The 23,555-nt window shown below is 39.2% G+C and overlaps 1 protein-coding gene across 5 annotated transcripts in view; it reads left to right on the plus strand.

Moving 5' to 3' along the window:
- The window catches only part of PDGFD (platelet derived growth factor D), a 138,232-nt gene extending 115,105 nt beyond the window's left edge, over positions 1-23,127 (plus strand). For all 5 annotated transcript variants that reach the window (XM_061457803.1, XM_061457802.1, XM_061457805.1 and 2 more), the window contains 2 exons: positions 8,704-8,918; positions 19,616-23,127. In XM_061457803.1, coding sequence (XP_061313787.1) covers positions 8,704-8,918; positions 19,616-19,750 — 350 coding nt within the window. In that variant the 3' untranslated portion in view covers positions 19,751-23,127. The remainder of the gene's footprint in view (positions 1-8,703; positions 8,919-19,615) is intronic.
- The last annotated feature ends 428 nt before the right edge of the window (positions 23,128-23,555 follow it).

Raw genomic sequence — 23,555 nt, forward strand, 5'->3', positions numbered from 1 at the left:
TTCCAACCCTAATGATTCTATGATTCTATGATAAATGATATTTAAATGTTAAGTTTTCCTAATTTGGCAATCAATAATCTATAAAGGTAAGGATCAGGGTAAGGAAATAAGAAGTAGGGTGTTTTAGCACAACTGAAATTCAGAATCACATTATAGACAAAGTGAGACGGCATCTCAGAAGTTTACGTAGTCCACCACCCAGCTCAAGGAAGGGTCACCATTAACAGGTTGCTCTGGACCATATCTAGTCAGGTTTTACATATATCCAAGAATGGAGGATACACAACCTCTCTGGACAGCCTGTGTCTGACCACCCTCCAAACAAAGGAGGGGTCTTTGTTTTCGTTTAAACATTTGAATAGGTTTTCCTATGTTACAAGTTGAGTCCATCACTTCTTGTCCTTTGAAAGAAGATTCGGGCTCCATCTTCTTTACTCCCTTCCATCACAGATAGATCAATCCCTGAATACCTCCTGCAAGAACCTTAAAGATGAAAAGTGTGTTGATTAAATCTGTGTATATGTGATAACTCCATTCCATCTACAGAATCTGATCTCACACCTCTACAATACTGATGCAGCTCTATTGAGTTAAATGGATTTCTTTCTATTTACACTACTGAAGTGAGATATTGGTATCAGGTGTGTCTTGCTAATAACCACATGAAGTCTGAAATTTAATTCTACATATGTTCAATGGGGTTTGCTGTTAACCGCTTCAGACAGGCAGAAAAGGACAGAAAAGGAAGGGGAAGACACACATGCACATTTTCAAAATCCTCAAATGAGATGCCTTGTGTAAACTACGAACTACAGTGTACACCTCCTCCATGAAAACATGACAAGTAAATGTTTTACCCTTTGCAGCAGTGGTAAATATACTCAAAAAGTTTTGCTATCCATTGCTGCATTTTAGAAACTCTGAAAGTGAATATTCAGCCTTAAGCTCATCCTAGGCTCTTAGGAAAAAAGCAGGTCATACCAAATAAAGTATATACTTTAAAATAATTCCTTTTGCATTGCTGTAATATGTTGTTGCTCATCTCAGTGTCATAGTAATTTGGTTGTTACAAATATAAAACATCTCTATATCACTGGCTATTAGGTTATTTAATACTGTTCTTAGCAAGAACATAGGTAGATATAAAAAAAAGCCAACGTCTGTAATTTTATTGAACTTCTAGATTTATATTCTTTTAGAGAGTCATAAGGTACATTCAGAAGTGTTCAAAGGAAAACTCTTGATCTTATAATTTAAATTTTTGAAAGCACCAATGTATCTGCTTGACAATATTAGAACTCCTCAGAGATACTGTTCTAAACAGTTTCAACCATCAATTAAACATCTAACTTTTCCCACATGCTTGCTTGTATTTATCTTCTGTTGGTCATTCTGAAGTTTTACCTTGAACTGAAAAATACAGGTTTTGAAAGTTCTCTGCCTGTGAAATGAGTTGTCTACAAATGAAGAAAGCAAAGAGAAATTTCACTGTTTCTCTTCACAGAAATGTCGAGGGGATGGTACCTAGAGAAAGGGATCATCTTTATAAAAAGAATGTTGTTATTGTTTTGTGGCTTTTGAGGGGGGTTTTATTTGTTGGTTTGGGTGTTTTTTGGAAGGTTGTTTATTTTTCAGGGTTTTTGTTTTGTTTTGTTTTTTCTTGATTTTGTATTTGTGTGGTTTTTTTGGGCTTTTTTTATGAATAAATCTGGGGAGCAGGAGCACCTGCAGATAGATACATTCTTGTCATTAACAAGATTACACATGCCTCTGTGCTCATTTTCTTTTCTGGAAATAGTATGCATGAAGCCTTTGGCTATCAGAGGAAATTAATCAGGTGGGGCATTCTCGCAGTAACATCTGTCTGCAATGACAGCTTTACAGGTTAAATAAATAGACACTTGCTGGCATAGCCACACTGTTCTCTAGAAGGGGAGTAGCAAGATGAGACCAGAAATCTGCATGGAATGTTTCTGCTGTCCAAACAGGTTCCCAAGATCAGGCAAGTTTCACCATATCCTTAACAATAGTTTTTAATTGTCACTACTTACAGTGGTCTAGCAAGAAGTTAAAAGTTTAACTCAGGAATGTAATTTCTCAGGGGGGCTGCAAACAGTGGCCAATAAATTACTGCAAACATTCATGTACTCTTCCTTGAAAGGTTCTGGGATGGCTGCCAGCAAGTTTCAGTGCACCAGACAGAATGTGCAGGCATCACAAATGCTGAATGCCTGCTTATTCACAGGAAATGTCAATATTATAGGTACCTTCCCAAATACCTGCAAAGTATTTCCCATGCTTAAAAAAGTAGGGTATTTCTTCCACTTATCTTCAGCTGGGAGCCAATTTGTCTGTTGCATGCAAACTACACACATCCATTCATTTTACAATCATCTAACTCATATCTATACCTGTACTCTTCCCCTTCTGCAACAAATGTGATTTTCCCTCATGGTTTATGTGACATTCCTGTTGGTCACTGCAGTGAAAGCTTTTCTTATTAGACTCTTTTTTTAAAATGCTAGTGAAACTTGCAGCAAATTATTTATTGCTGGAATAAGCTGTTCAATCCCATTGATTTCAATGAAGCTGTGTCCATTTGTGACACTCATAGTTTGGCCTGCTTTTGCTACTTGACCCATACCACAACTAATAATTGGTTTGCCAGTCTATAATAGGCCTATATATTGTGAACCATGTTTTACGTGGACAGTTATTATCCCACTGCAATTCTGATCTCTCATCCTCTAAAATAATAGTTGCTGTATTGACGAGGTTTGTTTTGGCATTGTGATTCTGTAGTAAATCCAAACTATAGCATCTTTTCCCCAGCTCCCAAGAGAAAGACTTGGATATCTACCAAAGTTTTCAGGTAGATTTAACAAAGTACTTATTGTGGTATCATTAAGTATGTGCAGTGGAACAGTGAAAACCTTTAACTGTATGTGTTGAAGACTAAAGGCCACAGTGTTTGGTCAACATTTACTATGGAGAATAATTTCATCAGTGCCAGTGCATTTAGGTGATTTACCCAGTGGAAGATGTAACTGTTTATTGTATGTACGAGATTGCATTTTCCAATTCAAGTTCAACCACACCATAGCTTCAATCAGCTACAGCGCTGCTCTGAATGAATGACACACAAGTTCATGCTAGTGGAAAATGAATGCTGGGGAGAAAGAGTTCAACGTATTCATAATTCTCTGTGAAATGCCATGCTTTATAGGAGGAATTTTTTAAACCCAAAAGTCAAAATTAAAACAGCAGCACAACCTTTGTTATAAACTAAACCACACATGAAAACAGATGATGAGCTCTGGATCCCCACTTGACACACAATACTCCAACCACACTACAGTTCCATCCCTTGCTGATGCACAAAATATGAACAGGGGTAAGTGATTCCACAAGCTGTTGGATAAATTTGTCCCAGTGTTAGACTACCTCATAGTGATTAGTTTTTCTTAGAGATCACTGAAATGTTCCTTGCTGCAACTTCTGTTTTTTTCCCTTGTATTTTTGCTGTGCACATTCAAGAAGAGACTCCATGCTCCCAGTAGCACCTTCTAGACAGCCAAAGACAATTATTAGAACCCCCTCTAGTCTTCTTTCCAGACTAAACAAATACGGTTCTCTAGGCCTCACTGTGGCTGTTTTGGACCAGCATTTTAACCATCATGGTCACCTGTTATTGAATGTCTAGTTTGCTCATCCTCTTCTGCTGGAGGGGACTCAAAACTGCACAAAGTACTGCAGATGCAGGTTCACAAGAGCTGAATGAACATGAGTACTCATCTCCCTCAACCTGCTGCCAAATTCTTCCTGATGCAGCTCAGCATGCAGCCTGTGTCACTGCAAGGCAGACAGCTGACTCATGTTCAACCTGCTGTTTACCAGGATGCTAAAGCTTTTTTTTTTTGCAAAGCTTCTGCTTAACCAGTGTGTCCCCAGTCTGGACTGATGCATGGGGTTATTCCATGTCAGGCACAGGAATTTCCATTTGCCATCACTGAACCTGATGAGGTTCTTGGAGCACATTTATACAGACTGCTGAGATCCTTCTGAATGGCAGCCCTACAGCACATGGACGAATTCCCTCAATGTGATGTCACTGACAAACTTGCTGAGGGTTCATATAATTCCATTGTTCTGATCATTACTGAAGATCTTCAGCAGTGTATACCCCAGCATTACTGACTGGGGAGCATGCTAGTAACCAGCCACCAGCTGTATTTGGAATTGCTGGGCATTTTGCTCAAGCTTCTAAGGCCTTCAGGTTATCTACCAAATTTGTAGTCCACCTATCCCATTATATTTCAGCAGTTTGGCTGCAAGGATGCTATGGATCACTGCCAAAAATCAGCAGATGACCCAGCAGATGACCGCTGATTTCACCTCATCCACCAAAAGAGTTATCTCATTATAGCAGAATCTCAGGCAGGTCCATCATGATTTGCCCTTGGTAAATATATTCTGGCTGTTTCCAGTCACCCTCTTATTGTTCATGTGCCTGAATGTTGCTTTCAGGAGAATTTGCCCCTTTATCTTATGCTGGGATGAGGCTAGGCTGCCTGAATCCTTCTTGCCTGCCTTGTAGATGACCTTGACATGTGGTATAGGAATACTGTGGCAAGGTGGCTACCGTGTCTTACACCTCAGCTCTGGTCTGTGGCTGATGCGTGAAAAAAAAAGTGAAATATTCAGATACAACAATGTTAGGGCCATGTATGAACTTGGAATAATGAAGTGTTAAAAGAAACCCTAACAGACTGCCTGTCTTTTTAAAATTAATCAGTGACCAGCAGCACAGGGTTTCTCTGGAATCTTTAAGGCTGTCCCTTCTTAAATAAAACTTGGTATTAGCTGCAATCCCTGATATCAGTCCTTTCCTCTGATTAAGATCAATGTTTCAAGGCAAGCACATGCCATAGTACTATGTGAAATGGGTATGCATGTAGACATAGGACTTAAGAGGGAGGAGGGGATAAACAGTGCACTCCAACTTTCCAACTTACTGCTCCAGTGTATTTTTTTATGTCTGCCTTGCCTTTAAATTGAAATCTGATGCAGACATTCTGTAATAACACTTCGAAATTATTTGCATCTAGTCTAGAGAATCTTTTAGTTCTAGTTTTAAATTAAGGGCTCCAGTAGTTTCAGTCCTTATAAGAAAAGCCGTAGGATTTCACACCAATCACACAGGCTCGATTACATTTTAGTTACAGCAGTGAAGTGATGCATAAAACTGACTGTACTGTAAAATCTCATTGTTATATGAGGAAATGGACTGGCTCCAGACAGTAAAACAATCCCAAGAGAGGGAAAAACGCATATTGAAGCTTTCAGCAGAGAGTTGTTCAGAGCAAACTGTGTTCTTTTGTAAGGGCACTGCAAACCATGGTCTAAAGCTAATTTGCATTCGAAAGTGTTCTTGTGTATCAGTCTGATGCTATCAAAGTATAGTATGCCCTGTTCACAGAAGACATTGTGTGCTCACCTTGTCCCACCAAGCAGTGGATTTCTGTAGACCAGAGTCAAAAAGAGTGTAGTTGTTTATGTCCGTATGATTTTTTATGGAGAATGACTTGTGTATCTCTTAAACCCCTTATTTAGCCTTTCTTCCACTGCTTGAAGTTATTTTTATTATTTCAAAATCACTAAAATAAGACCTTTCTGCTATTGTATTTGTCCATTCCAGCCTAGACTCTGATACCTAAGATGTGACAAAGTGCAGAGAATTCATACCTCAACTGATAACTTTGAGATATGGGATCCCAAAAAATGCTAATAAGTCAGGATCAGAATGTCTTGAGAAGACACCAAGGAGAATTCATGCAATTTTCCACTGGAAAATTTCCCATAGATTTTTCAAATATAGTTCAACATATTAAAATACACTAAATAAAATGTATTTTGCTACCAGTTGATTACAGAATTCCTTAAGAATGCATCCAGAGAAAATTTTGAGCCCTCACTGAAAACAACTGATTCCTTCATACTGCATAGGAAAAAAAAATTACCCTAATTATCTGGTTATTCCCTCCTATGCTTCAAGCAAGTCAGCAGCTCTCCACAGTACTGACTCAGCTACAGTCTAAGAGACCTTGCAAAGACTTCTGAAAGTCAACAAAATGAGGCTTTTGAAGGCTAGTGAACAAAGCCTTCCCTCCAGTGAAAGCCCTTTGCCAGGTCACCCCTTGCCATTTAAATGAAGTAGCTCAAGTACTGAAGCTAATATTTGTAACGCTGTGATGAATATAATATGGTGTCTGCAGGAAAGCCCCCCCCACCCTGGCTCTCTGAATGCTGGTGCTTTCCCTCTCTGCCAGTCTTATTACAGACTCATTTCTGTGTTGATAATGCATCAGTGATAATAGGTATCAGCTCAATGCAGGAAGGGGGACTATTGAGGCAGAGGGGAAATTTCATCTGTGATAAATCAAATTTTATTCAGTCCCTTGGACATCTCCTGGACATAGATGTCAGTCAGTTCATGTGACCTGTGTTTGGGCCTTCTTTAATGACCAGCTTGTTACTGGAAGCCTTGTTTCCTACATTACTTCAGCTGAATTAAGGCTGATTTAAGCCTTTAAGAATTTTATTCTAACTGTATAGAGAGGCAGCAGCAGCAGATGCCATCCTAGTCCTTGTTCAGCCTGTCCTGATAGGAGCTTGCTCATATCAGTATCCATTCCTATGGACTGCTGCATGAGTGTGGATGATTCAGGCTTTCCTCTCAAGAATTTTAATTAATCATGAAGACACAAAATTATCTGCTCTCTTTTTACATTGGTTAATTTTCCTTTCACATCAACTGGATAAAATGAATAGTAGCCAGATACCTCTTTGGTATATTGGCAAGCAAAGATGATGGCAAAAGTCCCGATGAGAACGTTTAGAATAGAGGGAAACACTTCCCTGTGAGAAGAATTAGCCTGAGACCCTGCAGTGAGAAGGGTTGGCTTTGGAGAATGGTAGTAGACAAGAAAATATAATCTGTTAAAACGAAGAAATCAATATTCCCTGGACTTGTAAGTCTTGGCTGTAGACATTTGGAGTGTATTTTTCTCCCAGTGCATGAGTATACCAGCAGCCCCATTGATTTTGTGCTTCTATCAGGAGGATGATATATACCTCTTTTGAAGAGATGCTAGCTCTCTGCAGAGAGCCACTGAGATTTCATGGTAAGATGTATCACAATTGCTATAAAATCACAATTTATCTGCTAAATTTCCATTGACTAACACCTTGCGAGAAAAGTGAAGCTGCTGTGATTTTCTGTAATAGCACTTGTGACATTTACGAGTTGCATCTTGCATATCTGCCTTGTGAATATCTCCAGGCCAGAATGTAAAGGTGCATGATATTTACAAATCACAGCTTTTTCCACAGTTTACTTTGTGATGTTGACAAAGACTGAGTCACAGAGGTATCTTTGTGGAAGTTTTTCACATGCTTATCATAAAACAAATGCATATGTACCATCAGGACCAGAAAAGGTTTTGACCTATTAAACATGCCCATGAAAATATATGTTCACCTACATTACATCATTATCTCATTTCTCATTTAAACAGTTCCTATTTTCCTGATGATATTTCTATTAGCAAATGGGGGTGGGAATGCAACACCAGTTGACATGTCCTCCAGTCCTGATTGAATTCCTGAGCTTTTGAACGCTTAGTTGGTGGACAGAATCATAAGGAAAAGAAGTAAGCAGAAAAGGAGAGAAAAAGAACTCTGAAAACTTCTAGAGAAATGAAAGCCATTAAATTTGTTACTTTTATCTGTGTTACAATTATGGAAAATATATTTATGGATGGGGGTTTTTGTTTTGTTTTAGGTTTACAAGCTAAAGCTAGAAACAGCACTTAAACTCACAGTTGTTAGTCTACAAGTTATTTTTATGGTTGTCTTTACTACTTGTTTACATGACATATCTCACAGAGAATACCAGGCGTTTAAACATCAACCAACTTCTGGCATTCAATGAAGCTCATTAGTTTTAATTGTATTTATTTGTATGCCTATTATAGTAACATTTACCAGCTGGAATTAATATTGCTTAGATTGATTTGACCATCTAAAAGAGAGTTATCTAGACTCTATTCATAAACAATACAGACAGGCAACTTTAGAAAGCAAGTCATGCCACCTGTCCTAAATGCCCTTGTGAGGAAGAGATGAATCACTCTCCAAAGACCTTTCTCTAATAAGTTCAGCAATAGCCTTGTTTAAAGTGTTCCCTTTTGAATGCCAGCAGTTAGGCAAAAGGAGTTATGCCTATAATAACAAAAAAAAAAAAAGCTCATCATCCAAGTAAGCCAGGTATAAGCAGAGGAGGGAAAAGAGTAACAGGGAGAAAATGTCTTACCCAAGGATCCAACAGATCAGTGACAAAGCAAATAAAATAACCAGCCTTCAGCTTTCAGGCCAATATTTCAGGCAAGCCTTCCCTTCACCTTTATAGTCAGTGTGATCTCTGCTATGGGAGTCAGTGGGCACAGGATGAGAGCCTGGATGGCCACCTTTAATGATTTAAAATTGGTGGGTTTATGTCTGTCTGTTTGGAAATCACTGCTATATTTCACAAATTTTCCGACTAGTGTCACACCACTTGTTTTACTGACTGCCTGGGGAGTGGTTCAAACCAGAAGAATGTCCCACTCAGACCTTACTAATGAAACTTCTTTTGCATTGCAGTTGACCTGGATAGGTTGAATGATGATGTGAAACGTTACAGCTGCACTCCGAGAAACTACTCTGTCAATTTAAGGGAGGAACTGAAGCTGACAAATGTCGTTTTCTTCCCCCGATGCCTCCTTGTCCAGCGCTGCGGAGGAAACTGTGGCTGCGGGACTTCAAACTGGAAATCCTGCATGTGCATGTCAGGGAAAACGGTGAAAAAATATCATGAGGTATTTTCACTCTTTTTATTTTCTTTGGTACTTCTTTTGGGTATTTATTGCTTGCATGTATGCTGGAGGCTTTTCTCAGACCCATGCATGGCAGGAAACCCTGATTCTAAGTAAGTTTAATATTAACATCTTTGATGCCTCAACATCACTGAGCAAATTGTACTTGGAAGTAGTGAATGAGCAGAGTGGAAAGAGATCATATATATGTCGGACAGGAATGTTAACAGGTATTTATGGATAAGTTGATTTAGAAGAATTTTGAGAGAACTTTTGCCACCTTTCCGTGTGGATGCTACATCATCTTAAACCGTGCTTGGAAATGACAGTTAAGTCACTTGTAAACTCTTTTCCCTCCAGATTTATTACCTGTAGGAAGCAGCTGAATCTTTCATCCTTAGATTCTTTCCCAGTCAGCATTTTTTTAAAAGACTTTATGTTTGCATAAGAGCAAAGTCCATTATAGTATTTACAACAGCATGTAGTGACAGGACAAGGGGGAATGGCTTTAAACTGAAAGAGGGCAGATTTAGATTAGATATGAGGAAGAAACTCTACTGTGAAGGCAGTGAGACACTGGAACAGGTTGCCAGAGAAGTTGTGGATGTCTCATCTCTGAAGTGTTCAAGGCCATGTTGGACATGTATTTGAGCAACCTGGCCTGGTGGAAGGTGTTGCTGCCTATGGCAGGGGGTTGGAAATAGATGGCCTTTGAGGTCCCTTCCAACCCAAACCATTGATTCTATGATTCTGCGATATATTTTTCACCCATTCAGAATACATTTAGAGAGGAAAGAAACAAGGAAACAGCTTTTTATCTTCTTGCCTCTAAATCAGTATTTTCAGAACCAGTGTGAGCAATGTTTACCAAAGTGAACATATCTAGGAAAGTTACTTGATATTATCTTTTCAATTGTCTGAAAGTAGGAGGCTGCATGCCACTCTGACTTAATTTCTAACATATATCTCTTACAAGAACCTGATTTACCACTTGGCTTAAGTGAAAATTAACTTTAAAGGCATTAACTTGGGAGACACTAGGGCTGCAATAGCAGACAGCCATTGAAGGTCAAACCTTTGCCTTGCTGTGAGCATGTGGTTACTCTTTTCCAAGGGAAGAGATTTTTTTTATCACAATTAACTGCAGAATACAGCATCAGCTACAACTACAGAATAGTTAATAGTTTATCTAATTTTAAACAAGATGAAGCAGATGACCCTGGTAATTACAGAGCAGAAAGTCTTATCTCAGTGGTGGGAAAGTTAATTAGAAAAAAATTAATAGTATAAACCACTTAGATGATTATGAACTGATAAAATGAACTCAGAATGCCTTATGTATGAATAAATATTTGTACAGAACAACACTGTACAAGAATGCTAAAAGACCTGGCATTTCCTTCAGAGAGCAATCAGGCAAGATCAGACATGGATTAGAAGATGGTTAAGAGATAATGAGCAAAGAGGTTGAAGAAATGCACAATTTTCTACATAGGAAGTGGCTATCTGTGGGTGCCTCCAGCACACAGATTAAGTGCCATTTCATGTATGAACAATCTGGAGAGAGGTGAACAGAGAGGTGGCAAAAATGACAGCTAGCACAGGAGATAATACACTTGTAACAGCAGAGAAGGCTATGAGGGACTTCAGAAGGCCTATGTAACTGCTTCTAAATGCAGTTTAGAAAAGCAGCAGGCGTTAGGATGAGTAGTCTGAACTATTCATGTAACACTGCATGTGTGAGGAGAGGAGGGAGAAATAAAGGGTGAAAGTTGAAGTAAAAGCTGAATAATGAATCACTGTGAAGATCTTCAGGAAAATAGTTGTTTAGTGCAGTGATGATAGGAAAAAAGGAAGTGACAGTCTTCTGCAGAAATAAAGGTGAACAGGAAGTAACACAAATATGATGGCATGCTTAAATTGGTGGGGTACTTATACTGGGTTTTGACCACCGATGCTTAGAAGGATACAGGCAGGAGCAGAAAATATGTATAGAAACAGAAAAAACTCATCAAGGAAAATATGGGAAAAGATATACATCAAAAACATATGTAAGGAAAGTGGCTCAAAAGTTTTGGATAACTTAATTTAGAAAAAAAATGGGAATTAGGACACAGTGAATGATAGAAAAGAGCAAGAGAGATTGAAAGGGAACTCATTTATATATTTCAACCCTTAAATATGAGTGGCACATAATTCAGAAGGATTCTGAGAGAACTGGAAGTAAAATATAAACTAAAGAATTATTGGTCACATCTGTATCAAGCCAACTATTGACAGTAGCCAGAAAAAAAAAAAATATTATAAACATTATCAAGAATTATAAACATTATCAAGTTATCAAGCACTTATTTTTCTATTCTGTGTTTGGGAGCATGTGGTGCTGGGGCACCAGGATATCACACTGACCAGGTATTGGTCAGATCCAGGATGTCATGACTTTTGACCACCACAAATTAAACACTAAATTCAGAAAATCCAATATTCAACTAATACATCACTGCTAATTTATTTCATTACTCCTTTGTTCTCTGAAAACCATATGAATTCAAGACAGTGTTTCAGCTTTAACATTAAATAGCTTTTGTAAGTTTAAATTTAAGCTTAATCCCTTAGGGATGAATTAATAGCTCACTGAGCAGAAATTTAGCCAAGTGGCTCCCATTAACATGAGTGGAAGTCATGCAGTTAAATTCACATATGACATACTAAAGATGTGTCCATTAATTTTAGTCCAAAATATTTTCTACGTTATTATTATTATTATTATTAGCCACACACAGCTAATCAGTTTTATTCTTTATCACCCTTAGGCACTTAACACTAATTTTATTTAAATGCCTTCCTGTAAAGGCACTGAGGAGGGGCATTTCAACATGCCAGGTTTAAAACCATGGAGTTGGTTTACACTTTTTGAAGCCAATTTGAAATACACTAACAGTAACCAAAAAATCCTTAGTTGCATAATGAAGGATAGAGCTTCATACTTTATGAAGGCCTCACTGTTGTTAATTTGGTTAAAAATCTCTGCCTTCTGCTGCAGGAGCATGTAGGAAGGTTCAAACACAAGTCTCAATTTCATTGATTTACTTGCAAAAGACACCAGAAGGAAATGTAAGGTAGTGGAGCAAAGAAAGTGTTTGTAGCAGCTGAAACTGAATTTTGTAGACCCCAGACCACTTCTCTTGCCAGGCTGATTTTGCCTAACTGCTATCCTGGAGCTTTATCTACTGAGCTCCCGGACCCAACAGAGTAGTTTGTCCTGCACATTAATGTGCTTGTCCTAAACAGTAAAAATGCAACTGGGAATCACTTAGAAGTTGTCTGGCATTTCTGAGTGACCGAATATTTCTGGATGAGAAAGACAGGCAGGCAAATTTTCCAGAAGTAGTAAGCTCCTTTTTGAAGCCTTTCGACCACTTTGTGGTCAGTGCCTTGCAGTGCTAGAGTAGCTGCATGCCAGCAGCTATTGGGACACTAATGCTTAGAGTGTTTGTTGAGAGAGAGGCTTCTAGCCCCGAAATTTCAAGGTTATCTTCTCCTTATGCTCTTAATATTTTTTAGTTCCTCCCTAGTTCCTGTTCAAAGCCTCACACTGTACTCACCACCAAGCACTCCCTCCTAGTATCTCAGGACTAATAGCTGTCACGTGTAGCCTTTAATTTCCCCAAGCTGTGAGTGCTGCTCCAGTTCCCTGAACAGACCGCACAGCTCTTTCCTCCCATGTCCAATTGTAAGAAGTAATGCAACAGCAGGGAAAATGGGAAAATGAGAATGCCATGGTAAGAGGTATCTTCTTCTTTATTTCGCTGGGAAGTCTAGTAATGAGATCTCAGGTCTTTTCTGTGACCTCGAAGTTTGCCATAACTTTGCCAAAACACTCAGCAGATTCCAGAAGTAAATGGGTTCATAACTTGAGTAAACAGATAGTTTTATGGGAGGGGGAGCTTTTGTGATGCTGTGTGATTTTTCCACGGCATCTGGGTTTGCTTGAGATCACAGCTCATGCACAGATACTCATGACTTACCACATAGTGTCACGAACCCCACAAGCCAAACAAGCCAAGTGCTGGCAGTGTCTCAAAACCCATCTCAGCACAGTCCACCATAAGTGATACTGAGTTATGTAGCAGGGCTCATGAAAGAGAATGACTGACAAAGCAATACATCAAAATGGCTGCAGCACACCTTAATCAAATGTTCACATCTACTGTTGTCCAACTTGCTAAAGGGGAGATGAAATGAAAGTGTGTTTTCCATTGCAATGCTTTTCTTTGGAAATGCCTGAAGTCTGTTTTTAAAGAGAATGAAACTCTAAACCTGGGTAACACCCAGCCCAAAGGAGGTATGGGGGAGCTGAAGCCAGGACTCGGTTCAGCTCAGGCTGTGGCTGTGCCATCAACCTAACATGCACATACCTCCAAGAAACAAGAAATCAGTTTCCCCATCTCATTGCTGTAACTGATGAGATGTGAAATGAGTTTCATGAGGAATAAATGCTCTTAAGGTAGCAACCAGAATTTGTCAGAGTGTATAAACCTCCACAAACACAGTGCTGAGCAGCACAGCTAACAGGCACATAAAGAAAAAAGCAAGTGGTGAAAGTGATTGCATCTTTTACCTACTTGTTCTTCCTGTAAAGACTGATGCATTTTTCACTTTCTTTATGGTGAATAGAAGCATTCAATAGAATTTCAACTGTTTTTAAAATGTTACGTGTCTCCCATTTTGACTGGAACTTGTCTGGTGCCTTCACAAGGACATACATGCAATTAATTGTCAATGACAAGGTCTAGCTTACTGTTAGGATGGCTACATCATATAGCCTCTTGCTGCCCTGAAAGAGATAGCAGTGCTGTGGAGACTTTTTTTGTTGTTGCTGTTGTTGTTGGGTTTGGTCTTTTTTCCTCTTTTCCGAGAAATGGGAAGCAAACCTTAAGGAGGCACCTGAGAGAACAGACAATAATTCTCACCCTGTCACAGGGAAATATAAGATAACTGGATGAAAATCATATAAATGCTGCTGATACAAAAAGGGAAATTTGCTAAGGGTTTAAATAAAGCAAGCATTATCAAACCAGTCTGCAAGGAATATGGTCTGATTTTGTATGTCTTGGAGCTGATAGCACATGTATAAAGGAAATAAAACGTTATGGTAATAAAGGCACAGAATTACACTGACAAAAAAATTAATGGATAGAAGTACTATATAAGAAACAGCAATGGGATTTATTTGGAATGCAAATACAAGGAAACTGAGTCCTAAACAACTGCTAGGTCACAGGATGAGCACAGAGAGCACAGAAGTGCAGTGAAAGAAAAAAGGTTCATTTTTTACTAAAATTAAAGCTCTTTGGATGACATCTGCAGTTAAGCAAGCGAGACATCCTGCAATATGTGTCTGGGCAGAGTGGCAATTTGGGAAGGGGGAGCCCTTGCGTCTGGTCAAAAAAGCAATAGCTGGAGCCATAATGTATGACAAGATCATCAAAAGTGAGAGTCTCGATGCCACATATATCAAAAGCATCATAGCTTTAGTGACTGTTTCAGATGCCTGAATTTTAAGCCAATTAATTTTTTTCTTAACTTTCCTCTGTTAAAATGAAGTGTTTCTTATTCATACAAATAAAAGAAAATTTAATCAATAATCCCATTTACATTTAATAATCCTTTACTTTGAATTCTACCACTGATCAGCAAACTTTTTTTTGTCCTGATAGCCTATAATTGTACCTGGTAAGAAAGAATACAGTTTAGGGTCTATGTCATTATTTTAGGCCATGTTACTACTGGAATAAAGGTCCTTATGCTAAATTATGAACCACGTTCCCATAATGCTTGGTTTCTTATGCTCAGAGCACAGCTAAACTGTGTGTGACCTTTGGATTAAATAACTTCCAAAAACTGCAGAGTAAGGTTTTTCATCTCTATCAGAATTTGGATCTGTGTTGAACATTTTGCACTTTTGATGCTTCCTCTTTCATGAATCTCAGACAAATATAATTTGTTTTGCATGCTAGAACGATGGTATTTTTAGATGAGCAGAAGGAGATTAGATAATGCTGCATAGCAGGATTTTAAAATAACTTCTGCAAAGTACAAGTTTCACTATCTAAAATAGCATCCAGAGTTTCTCTCCATCCTCTGTCACTGGAATATGAAGCTAACCAGAAATTTGCTAAGCCATAGTCATGTTATTGACTATCTATTGTCTTCTTAAGTTAATAATTATTTAAAAAAAACTAAAAGCTAATTTTTAAATGAGACTTGAGATTTCTATTGGTGTTTAAACTGCTGGTCAGGAATTTAACAAATAATGTTATTACTGCTCCTAATAAGTAAACGATAATAAGGAAGAAATGGATATGAGCAACTGGATACCTCCTTGTTATTATGATTTTTGAAAGTGTTAATGGGTTTACTCCTTGCTTCTTATTAAAGCAGAAATCATCAATCATGGACTGTCATGGCTAAATATTTTCTGAGTTCAAAGGTAAATGACACATGGCAAGGGACATCAGTGAGTACTCGAGGGAGTGGTTCACCTCATCCGACTCTACCCATCTAAAGCTGCAAGTCCAGCCTTTAGGCTCCTTTCCTAATTATCAGAGCTAGCACCACCAGAGATGGGTGTTTGAGGTGAATTGTTCTCTGGAGTCACCTCTTTATTGCTGCTTCTACTGGAGAAATACCAGCTTTGGTTCAGGGTGAACAGGTTATCTCCGTCTGGGTCCTTTCCCTGCAGTCATTGCTGCTCTGCTCTCCAGACCCCCGATCATGAAGTGCTCTTGCAGATTTGCTGATATTAGAGGGGCTGCCTATGTTCCAGAGGCCCCTGAAGAGTACCCTTCTGCCCCAAAGCAAGACCCAGACTTGTGCTGTATACCTTCTGGAAAGGCAGCCACGGTTCCTTGAAGGGCTGTCCAAGCAATGAGTGAGCCTGAAACAAGTGTGCCCTAACTCCGTTTTGAGTTTTTCTGGCTTCAGCTTCTAGATGCTGTTATTTGTGATGGCTTTTCTCTCTCATTTAAAGAGTGTTTCAGAAGCTGGCATGCACATTCAATGCACGACCAATGTGCAAGATTCGTGGCAGGGAAGCCCATGTAAGCATTTATTTATGTTTTCTTCACCACCATCCCCAAGGAAAATTATGCAGTAGTCACAGTCACTTCACCTCAAAACCTCTCAGATGCTCAGGCACATCTACAGAGTAAAATGCCATCCAGAATATTGGTGCACTTCTATGGACCTCTTTGCACAGTAAATGCTACAAGGCCCTGATACCTTTTTTTGCACTGCCTGTAACTATTTTGCACTACCAAATCCAGCTCAAAAGCTAAGTATTTAGTCTTTTTCTTTTTTAATTACTTTAATGCTTTTATGACTATAATTAATTCAGTGTTTGATGGGGGGGATATGGCTGTAGTTGGGTACTCTTTGTGAGGCAATGATTTGAACAACCAAGGCACCACATTCTGGGTGTTAGTGACAGATGTTGCTCCTTTAATTTGAAAACTGCAAAGTTACTCTTTTTTGCTCACATAAAAAAAACCTTCTGAGCATTCCAGATCTTCTTCACATCCATATTTTCGATCTGCTACTGATCCCATCAAAAAAGAAGCAATAAAATTTCTGAACAAAATTTCTTTGAACTGTTTTCATTAATTCAGTAGTTCCTCACCTTCCAAGGACCTGACCATGTGATGAATAAACATAAGCTATTTTCAGAATAAAGAGTTTTCTTTCAGCTACTCTAGTCACAAGAAATGGCCTTACTTTCTGATTCTTTTCAATTCCCTTGTATTTAGCTGGAACTAAAACTATTAGATGGAAACTAGGTGGAGAGCTTTGAACATCAGTTCTGTGATCATCTATTAAAGCTCTACAGAGGGATCTGGACAGGCTGGATTGATGGAATGTGGCCAAACGCATAAGGTTCAACAAACCTCAGTGCTCGGTCCTGCATTTGAGTCACAACAACCGCATGCAACACTACAGGATTGAGGCAGAGTGGCTGAGAAGATCCCAGAGAAAAAGAACCCTGGGGGTGTTGGTTGACAGCCAAATGAACATAAGACAGCTTGTGCCCAGGCAGCCAAGAAGGCCAACAGCATTCTGACCTGTATCAGAACTATTTCTGATATTTCTGTGGCCAGCAGGACCAAGAAAGTGATCATCCCCCTGTTCTCAGCACCGGTGAGGCTGCACCTCAAATCCTGTGTTTAGTTCTGGGCCCCTCACTACAAGAAAGACATGGAGGTACTGGAGCACGTCCAGAGAAAGGCAAGGAAGCTGATGAAGGGTCTGGAGCACAAGTCTGATGAAGAACGGCTGAGGGAACTGGGGTTGTTTAGTCTGAAGAAGAGAAACTCAAGGGAGACCTTATCACTGTCTACAATTACCTGAAAGGAAGTTGTAGCGAGGCGGGTGTTGGTCTCTTCTGCCAAGTGACAGGCGACAGAAGAAATTTGCACCAGGGAAGGTTTAGGCAAGATATTAGGTAAAATTTCTTTCCTGAAAGGGTTGTCAGGCACTTGAACAGGCTGCCCAGAGAAGTGGTGGAATCACCTGTGTGTATTTAAAAGCCATTTAAACATGGTACTTAGGGACATGGTTTAGTGGTGGACTTGGCACTGCTAAATTAACAGTTGGCCTTGTTGATCTTAAAGGTCATTCCCAATCTCAGTGATCTTATGGTTCTATAATTTCAGCTGTGTTCAGACACTGTTTTTCCATCTTGTCTGGGGAAGTGCCTGCAAATTCATTTTTCTACTCTTATCAGCAAAGCCCATATACTGTGCTCATGTTTCTAAACATAAAACACAGGGAAAATCCGCAAGCTGTCAGGAGGTCTGTTAGCTTAAATACAGCCCACATCTTTGCTCTCATCCCATTGCATACTTTCATTTGCTCTCAATTGAAAAAAAGCAGACCTACGTACCCAAAGTGACAATCACCTGAATTTGCCAGGTTTTGATGAAAGACTTCTTTAAATAAAGAATTTTATCATGGGCTCAGCAGCAGCAGCTGTACCTGATTTTAAAAGTATATTTTCTTTAAAAAAGTATCTTTGAAGATCCAGTCTATTTTCAGCTCTGTAATAATTGCAGCAACCTGATTGGCTTCAGTTCCTCTGTTTTTTTTTGATGACATTGTACAGTGAATTGTCCTGGTGTCCATCAGGATTTCTTGCATATATTGACTCAGTCAATGTTTGAAATTGTCTTGTTCTGCGCCCCATCAGTAAATAAGTAATTTCAGAAGGGAAAGGCCCATATAATGTGACTGGTAGTTTTTTCTACTGGTATGTTGCCTTGAGCAAACCAGTTTCAGATTCCCCTTCTATATAAGTTTGACAATGATGCATATCGTTCTGTGCAATGTGCTGTGAGATTTGGGAAGAAAAATGCTGTGTGAGAGTTACTGTTCTTAGTCTTAACTCATTTGTTTTACCTAATCCAAACTAGTATTTGAGCTTCAGGGCAGAAAGTAGACATTAATATCTCTTTTCTTAAATTACTGTAGGCCCATCAACAGCAAACTAATGAAACAGCAAATTACCCCCCTCAATATGCACCACCATGCTAGTGGGGGTATGCACTCTTTCACAGCAACTCAGCCTCCAATGGTGGGCTTGCAAAACTTACCCCTGCAAACTGCCATCTTCCTCAGCTTTTTCCAGTCCGTGTTGTTTCAGCCAGCTGTGTCTAGTTCCATACTTACACTGTCACAGAAGATTAGATAGGATGTTTCTGTTTTTCCTATAACCAAAAAGCCATTTTAGAATCATCGAATCATTTTCAGGGAATCAGATTCATAAAGTGATATGGTTTGGAAGGTAGCCCTCGGGTTCATCTAGCTCAGTCTCCCATTCAGAGGAGGGAGTAATTTGAACTTAGAGGAAGTTGCTGGGGCCTTGTCTTTTTAATTTTGACTGTCCTCAGGGTTTCTGCATTTTCTTAGGGCAATCTGCTCCAGTGTTTAACCACTTTTAGTATTTTCTTCTATATACCCAAATAGGATTCTTTTTGTTGCAATAGAAACCTTTTATATGATGTATATTTCCCTAGGAAACAATGTTTTGATTAGTTGAGGTTTTGTCTTTTTTTTCACAGTAAATTCTTAAGAAATAATTTAAATTGAGTCAGAGATTTGTAGGATAAGCCAACAAAAGTCAGATTTCAGAGAAACACAATAAGATCTGGCACATATTTTGAACAAGCTCCATTCATCTCCTTCTGCCTCACACAGTCATTTCAGTTTTGGTCCAATTCTAATGATATGTGCTTCAGAAATTTCAAATTGCATTTAAAAGTGTTCCTTGTTCTTCAGAGCAGAAACATTATACAAGTGAGACAGGGAGCAAAGCAATTCAAATATGTATGAGACTACAAGTACGAGCCAAAGGAAACATGCTTGATAATTTGCATGCAAAGGAGCAACTCTGGACATGGTTAGGGAACTGCAGGATCTGAAGACACCTGATGTAGGAAATAACCCAATCTGTCAAAGCTCCAGGACAAACAGTGCAGCAGGATGTCACAGAGTAGAAAGAAAAAGCTGGAAGTAAAACAAAAAATGTGTCCAAATTAATGCTGGTTAGGGTTATTAAGGGCTGTTGGTGCCCTGAGGGCCCCAACACTCTCATCCTCAAATCTAACAGTGTTTTCTAACCAGTGCATTTCTGTTGATCCTCCCAGGTGCTGAAATTCGTCCCTGAGGCTGGCCATCCCAGAAGAAAAGGCAGAACCAGGAACAACATGGCCTTAGTAGATATACAGCTGGATCACCATGAGCGTTGTGATTGTATCTGCAGCTCAAGACCACCTCGATAAAAAAATAAAGAAAAAAAAAAAAGAAGACACACTAATTGCAGCTTACCAGATGTTTACTTTTAAGCAGGATTGCTCTGAGGACCTTTACTCACTAATCATTTGAACTTTGCTACTAGCCTGCCTTTTGCAATTAGCAAAAATGATCGCTATGTTTCAGCATAGCTTTGCTGATTAGTGCCATGGCAGCCAAACAGGTATATCATAGATTTTTATGTATCAGCATCCAAGACAATAGGATTATGGTTATCTGTATCTAGATTCTGAAGGTTGAGATTTTCAAATCTCATTTCCAGTCCTTAGGCATGCAATGCCCACTTAAATTAAACACCAGTTAGGTATTTGTGGTAGCTGGCAATGAAATAGCGTTGTGTTTCTGTTTCTCACTCACCAGTTCCTACTCTCAAATTCTGCTGCCATTTCTACCTGCCTAGCTCTCCTGGTGGTCAGTAGGCTTTTGTGGGTATAAATGAAGACAGAATTTGGGCCTGTATGAGTGTAAAATGGCTTCTTCTACCCTGAGAGGGAACTTCCCCGCATTCTGGCCCAACAGAGTGAGATGTAGCATAGGAAGTCCATCACTACATAAAATAACACACCAATAAAATCAAATCTTACTTTTTGTACTTGAGCAAATCATGTCTTGAAATTAGTAGATGCTTTGCATAAGCCAGGACATTGGTGCTGGTAAGGGCGTGTGGAGGCTGGTACTTTTGCCATAGTGGCTCCGTGGGAGCCATCACCCATCACTTCTGCAAGATGGGGCTCCCACCAAGTCCCCAGGTAAATCCCTGTGGACTGGGGCTGATTCTTGTCTCTACCTACCTGGACTGGACTCCTGCCCATTGCCCAGAGCTGCCCAGAGCTGCCCAGGAGAAGCCCCTTCTACATAAAAAAAAGGGAGAGACAACCCTCCCCTTGCATACTCCTCAATGCAGTTCAAGGAGTATCGTGTTTCCCCACACAGGCAATGAAGATAGGGCACATGTTTGTTGAAAATATTGATTTGTTTTGCAGTTGTAATACTGGGAAACAAAACTGTGCTTGAGATTTAATTATCGTTATTTGGTTTGGGATTGGTTTGTTTGTTTTAAATATGGATTATTATAACTTTGTCATATATGCATTAATCTTAGTTATCTGAGGTTAGTTGTCTTATTTCAAATCTGTGTATTGCCATGGTTAAACTGTTGACAGTGAATTTCTTTTTTGATTGCATTTTGCTGAGGCACATTAAGCAATGTCTGTCTGTCATGGAAAATGTGCATCATTTAATAACTTCTACAAGAATATTATTAAACACCACCTCATAATAAAATAAGCACTTTAAAAGCTACAGCATAGCTTCCTATGCCTTTTAAAATATTATGAAAGTGCTCTAGCTGAAAAAGGGAAAAAAATATCCTTCTAAACTAGCTTTAAAAGTTTTTACATGCTGCTCCAAAAGTGTACAGACAGATTTAAGCCTGGCGAAGAATTGGAGTTTTGATCATGAATGTAGCAGGGGCAGCATATTTAATGGCTGAGGTCTTATATTTAATAGCAGACACAGACTGCATCAATTCATCTTGTTTCTGTTGCCTCCTGTGTTTCTGTCTCCGAAACAGTGAAGTAGGTTGACAGTAGTGTGTTATAATTCGTGGAAACTGGCATGTGCTATAATATAATATTGAAAACCTTCAAGCCAGTAAGTGTTAGCAATCTACGATTTTTTTTACAAAAGTGCCCTAATATTCTGCCTTTCCCTCTTTAACAGCTCAAGTATAAGTGCTCTTTAACAATTTTAACAAAACTTTACTGAAACATCCCTTAGAAATGTTGTGTTTCTTTCTTTCCTGTACTTTAACCTTTGAGATTCAAAAAGTGTGGGGGTTTTATTATTTATATTAATTTTTCCCCTATGGCTCCCAGATGTCTATTTAAAGATGCTCCTGAATGCTGACTTGGGAAGTGATTCATCATTTTTCAAAGCAATTCACATTAAAAGAACAGCACTGTAACCAAAGATTGCCAGCTTCATTTCATAGTTCAAGACTGTTTAACGGAGACTTCATTCTTTTTCTGTCACTAGCTTAATAACCAGATTGACCCAGCCCTTCCATAATTTTTAGATAATTTTGGAAGAAATTTGCATGTGAAACCTTGGCAGTACTGATTGGTTTTGAGACAGTGCACTCCAATGTATATTCTTGACTGAATTATGCCCAGATTATGCCTAAGCACTCTGCCCTTGTAGTTAGCAATGGTTGTGGGAAAAATCAGTTTCATGTGGTTTTGTGCTTTGAGTGGTCCTTTAATTCCCACCTGCCAGGGGAAAAACGTGCACCAGGCATCAGCTGTGCCTGGCATCTCCCATGAGCCTCTGCCTGCTTACCCATTCTTCACCCCAATAGCCATGTGTTGAGAGGGGTATTTACACCTCCTAATTTGGGAGATCCGGCCTTTTCTGTAAGCCTGAATTACTGCTGCAGGCCACTGGGAGAAAGAGGCTCTTCCAAAGTGTGCCTTAGCCCACACCTAGTGTGGCAAGTTTTCTTTCTCTCTTTTGACTATGTAGCAAGATCAGAACACTGATTGGGCATCTAAGTGAGATACACAAAGGTAGATGGTATGAATACTCATTTTAAAGACTGAACAACTAATAGTTTAGCTAACTGCATTGGATACAGGCAGCAGTAGATACCAGGGTCCAGCAGAAAATGCAGCTGTAAAGAGATTGATATAATAGGGTTTATCCTCTTGCTTGAGTTCATTTTCTTAACTATAGACTAAATTTGTCACAAAATTTTACTGGGACACTTCATAATGAAGGGAACCATTCACTGCTTCATGCTGCTGCCTGCCATACAGACTGCATGTGCAGGAGAGTCAAGGATGGGCTTTATGTTGCAGTGGGGGATGATAACACACATGTGAACGAACTAAAACTCCCCAAAATCCAAGCCCTGAGCTGCAGGTGAAACCAAATATCAGCAAATTGTTTCCTTTTTATTTATTAGCAGAAATTGCAGAGATTTCTTTTGCATAACTTTGTTCTCTTTTTTGTCTATGTAATTATGTTGTTTGCATACTATTTTAACATAAAAAGCAAAGTTATTAAAGAAACTAATCTGACTCATTTTATTGGTGGAATTGGAACCTGTTCCCCCCAAAAATAAATACCTTTCCAATGGAAGTTCAGAAATATTCCTAGTTTCAAACCACTCACTAGCTTCTTATTTACTGTATTCTTCTGGGATGGAGCCTACTTTCTTAAGTGCAATCTATATACATTTTTTGTTATCTCAGTTAAATGCAGCTTTCCTAGCAGTATTTTTTACTTTATGCAGTATGTAATGTGTCTTACCTTGATGAAAAAATAAATACTGCTTTTGAAAGAAGATACTCTGAGTGATTATTCAGAATTCAGATGAACTAAAACCTGCAATTTACTGGAAGACATTTCCACAACATGACACGTTCCATGCTAGATCTCTGTGAATTTCAGTAGTCATTCCCAGGAGCAAGAGGGAAGTACTGAAGGGAAATTTTGGGGTAATCCAGTTTGAAGCCTGAGGTAGAAGAGCAGACAGCTTCCTTGTGAAACAGCATGACAGCAGTACGGCATTTCACATGGCCAGATCAGGGTGCTTCCCCAGACCTAGTGCTGGTCTCAGCCCCCACGGGCTTGGCTCCAGCAGAGGTGTCCTCGCTTGCTCTACTGAAGCAGCTTCTTACTGACTGAAGGTCTGAAACTCAAGGCAGACTTAAGCATCCAATTTTTGTGTGCAGGGCAGCTGGAGGAATCCAAAGCCTCTCAAGGTGGGGA

The sequence above is a fragment of the Pezoporus flaviventris genome, unplaced genomic scaffold (assembly GCF_033815535.1).
Source record: "Pezoporus flaviventris isolate CSIRO_AGI_PZ_B2104156 unplaced genomic scaffold, CSIRO_AGI_Pfla_v1 ptg000025l, whole genome shotgun sequence".
NCBI classification, from domain to species: Eukaryota; Metazoa; Chordata; class Aves; order Psittaciformes; family Psittacidae; genus Pezoporus; species Pezoporus flaviventris.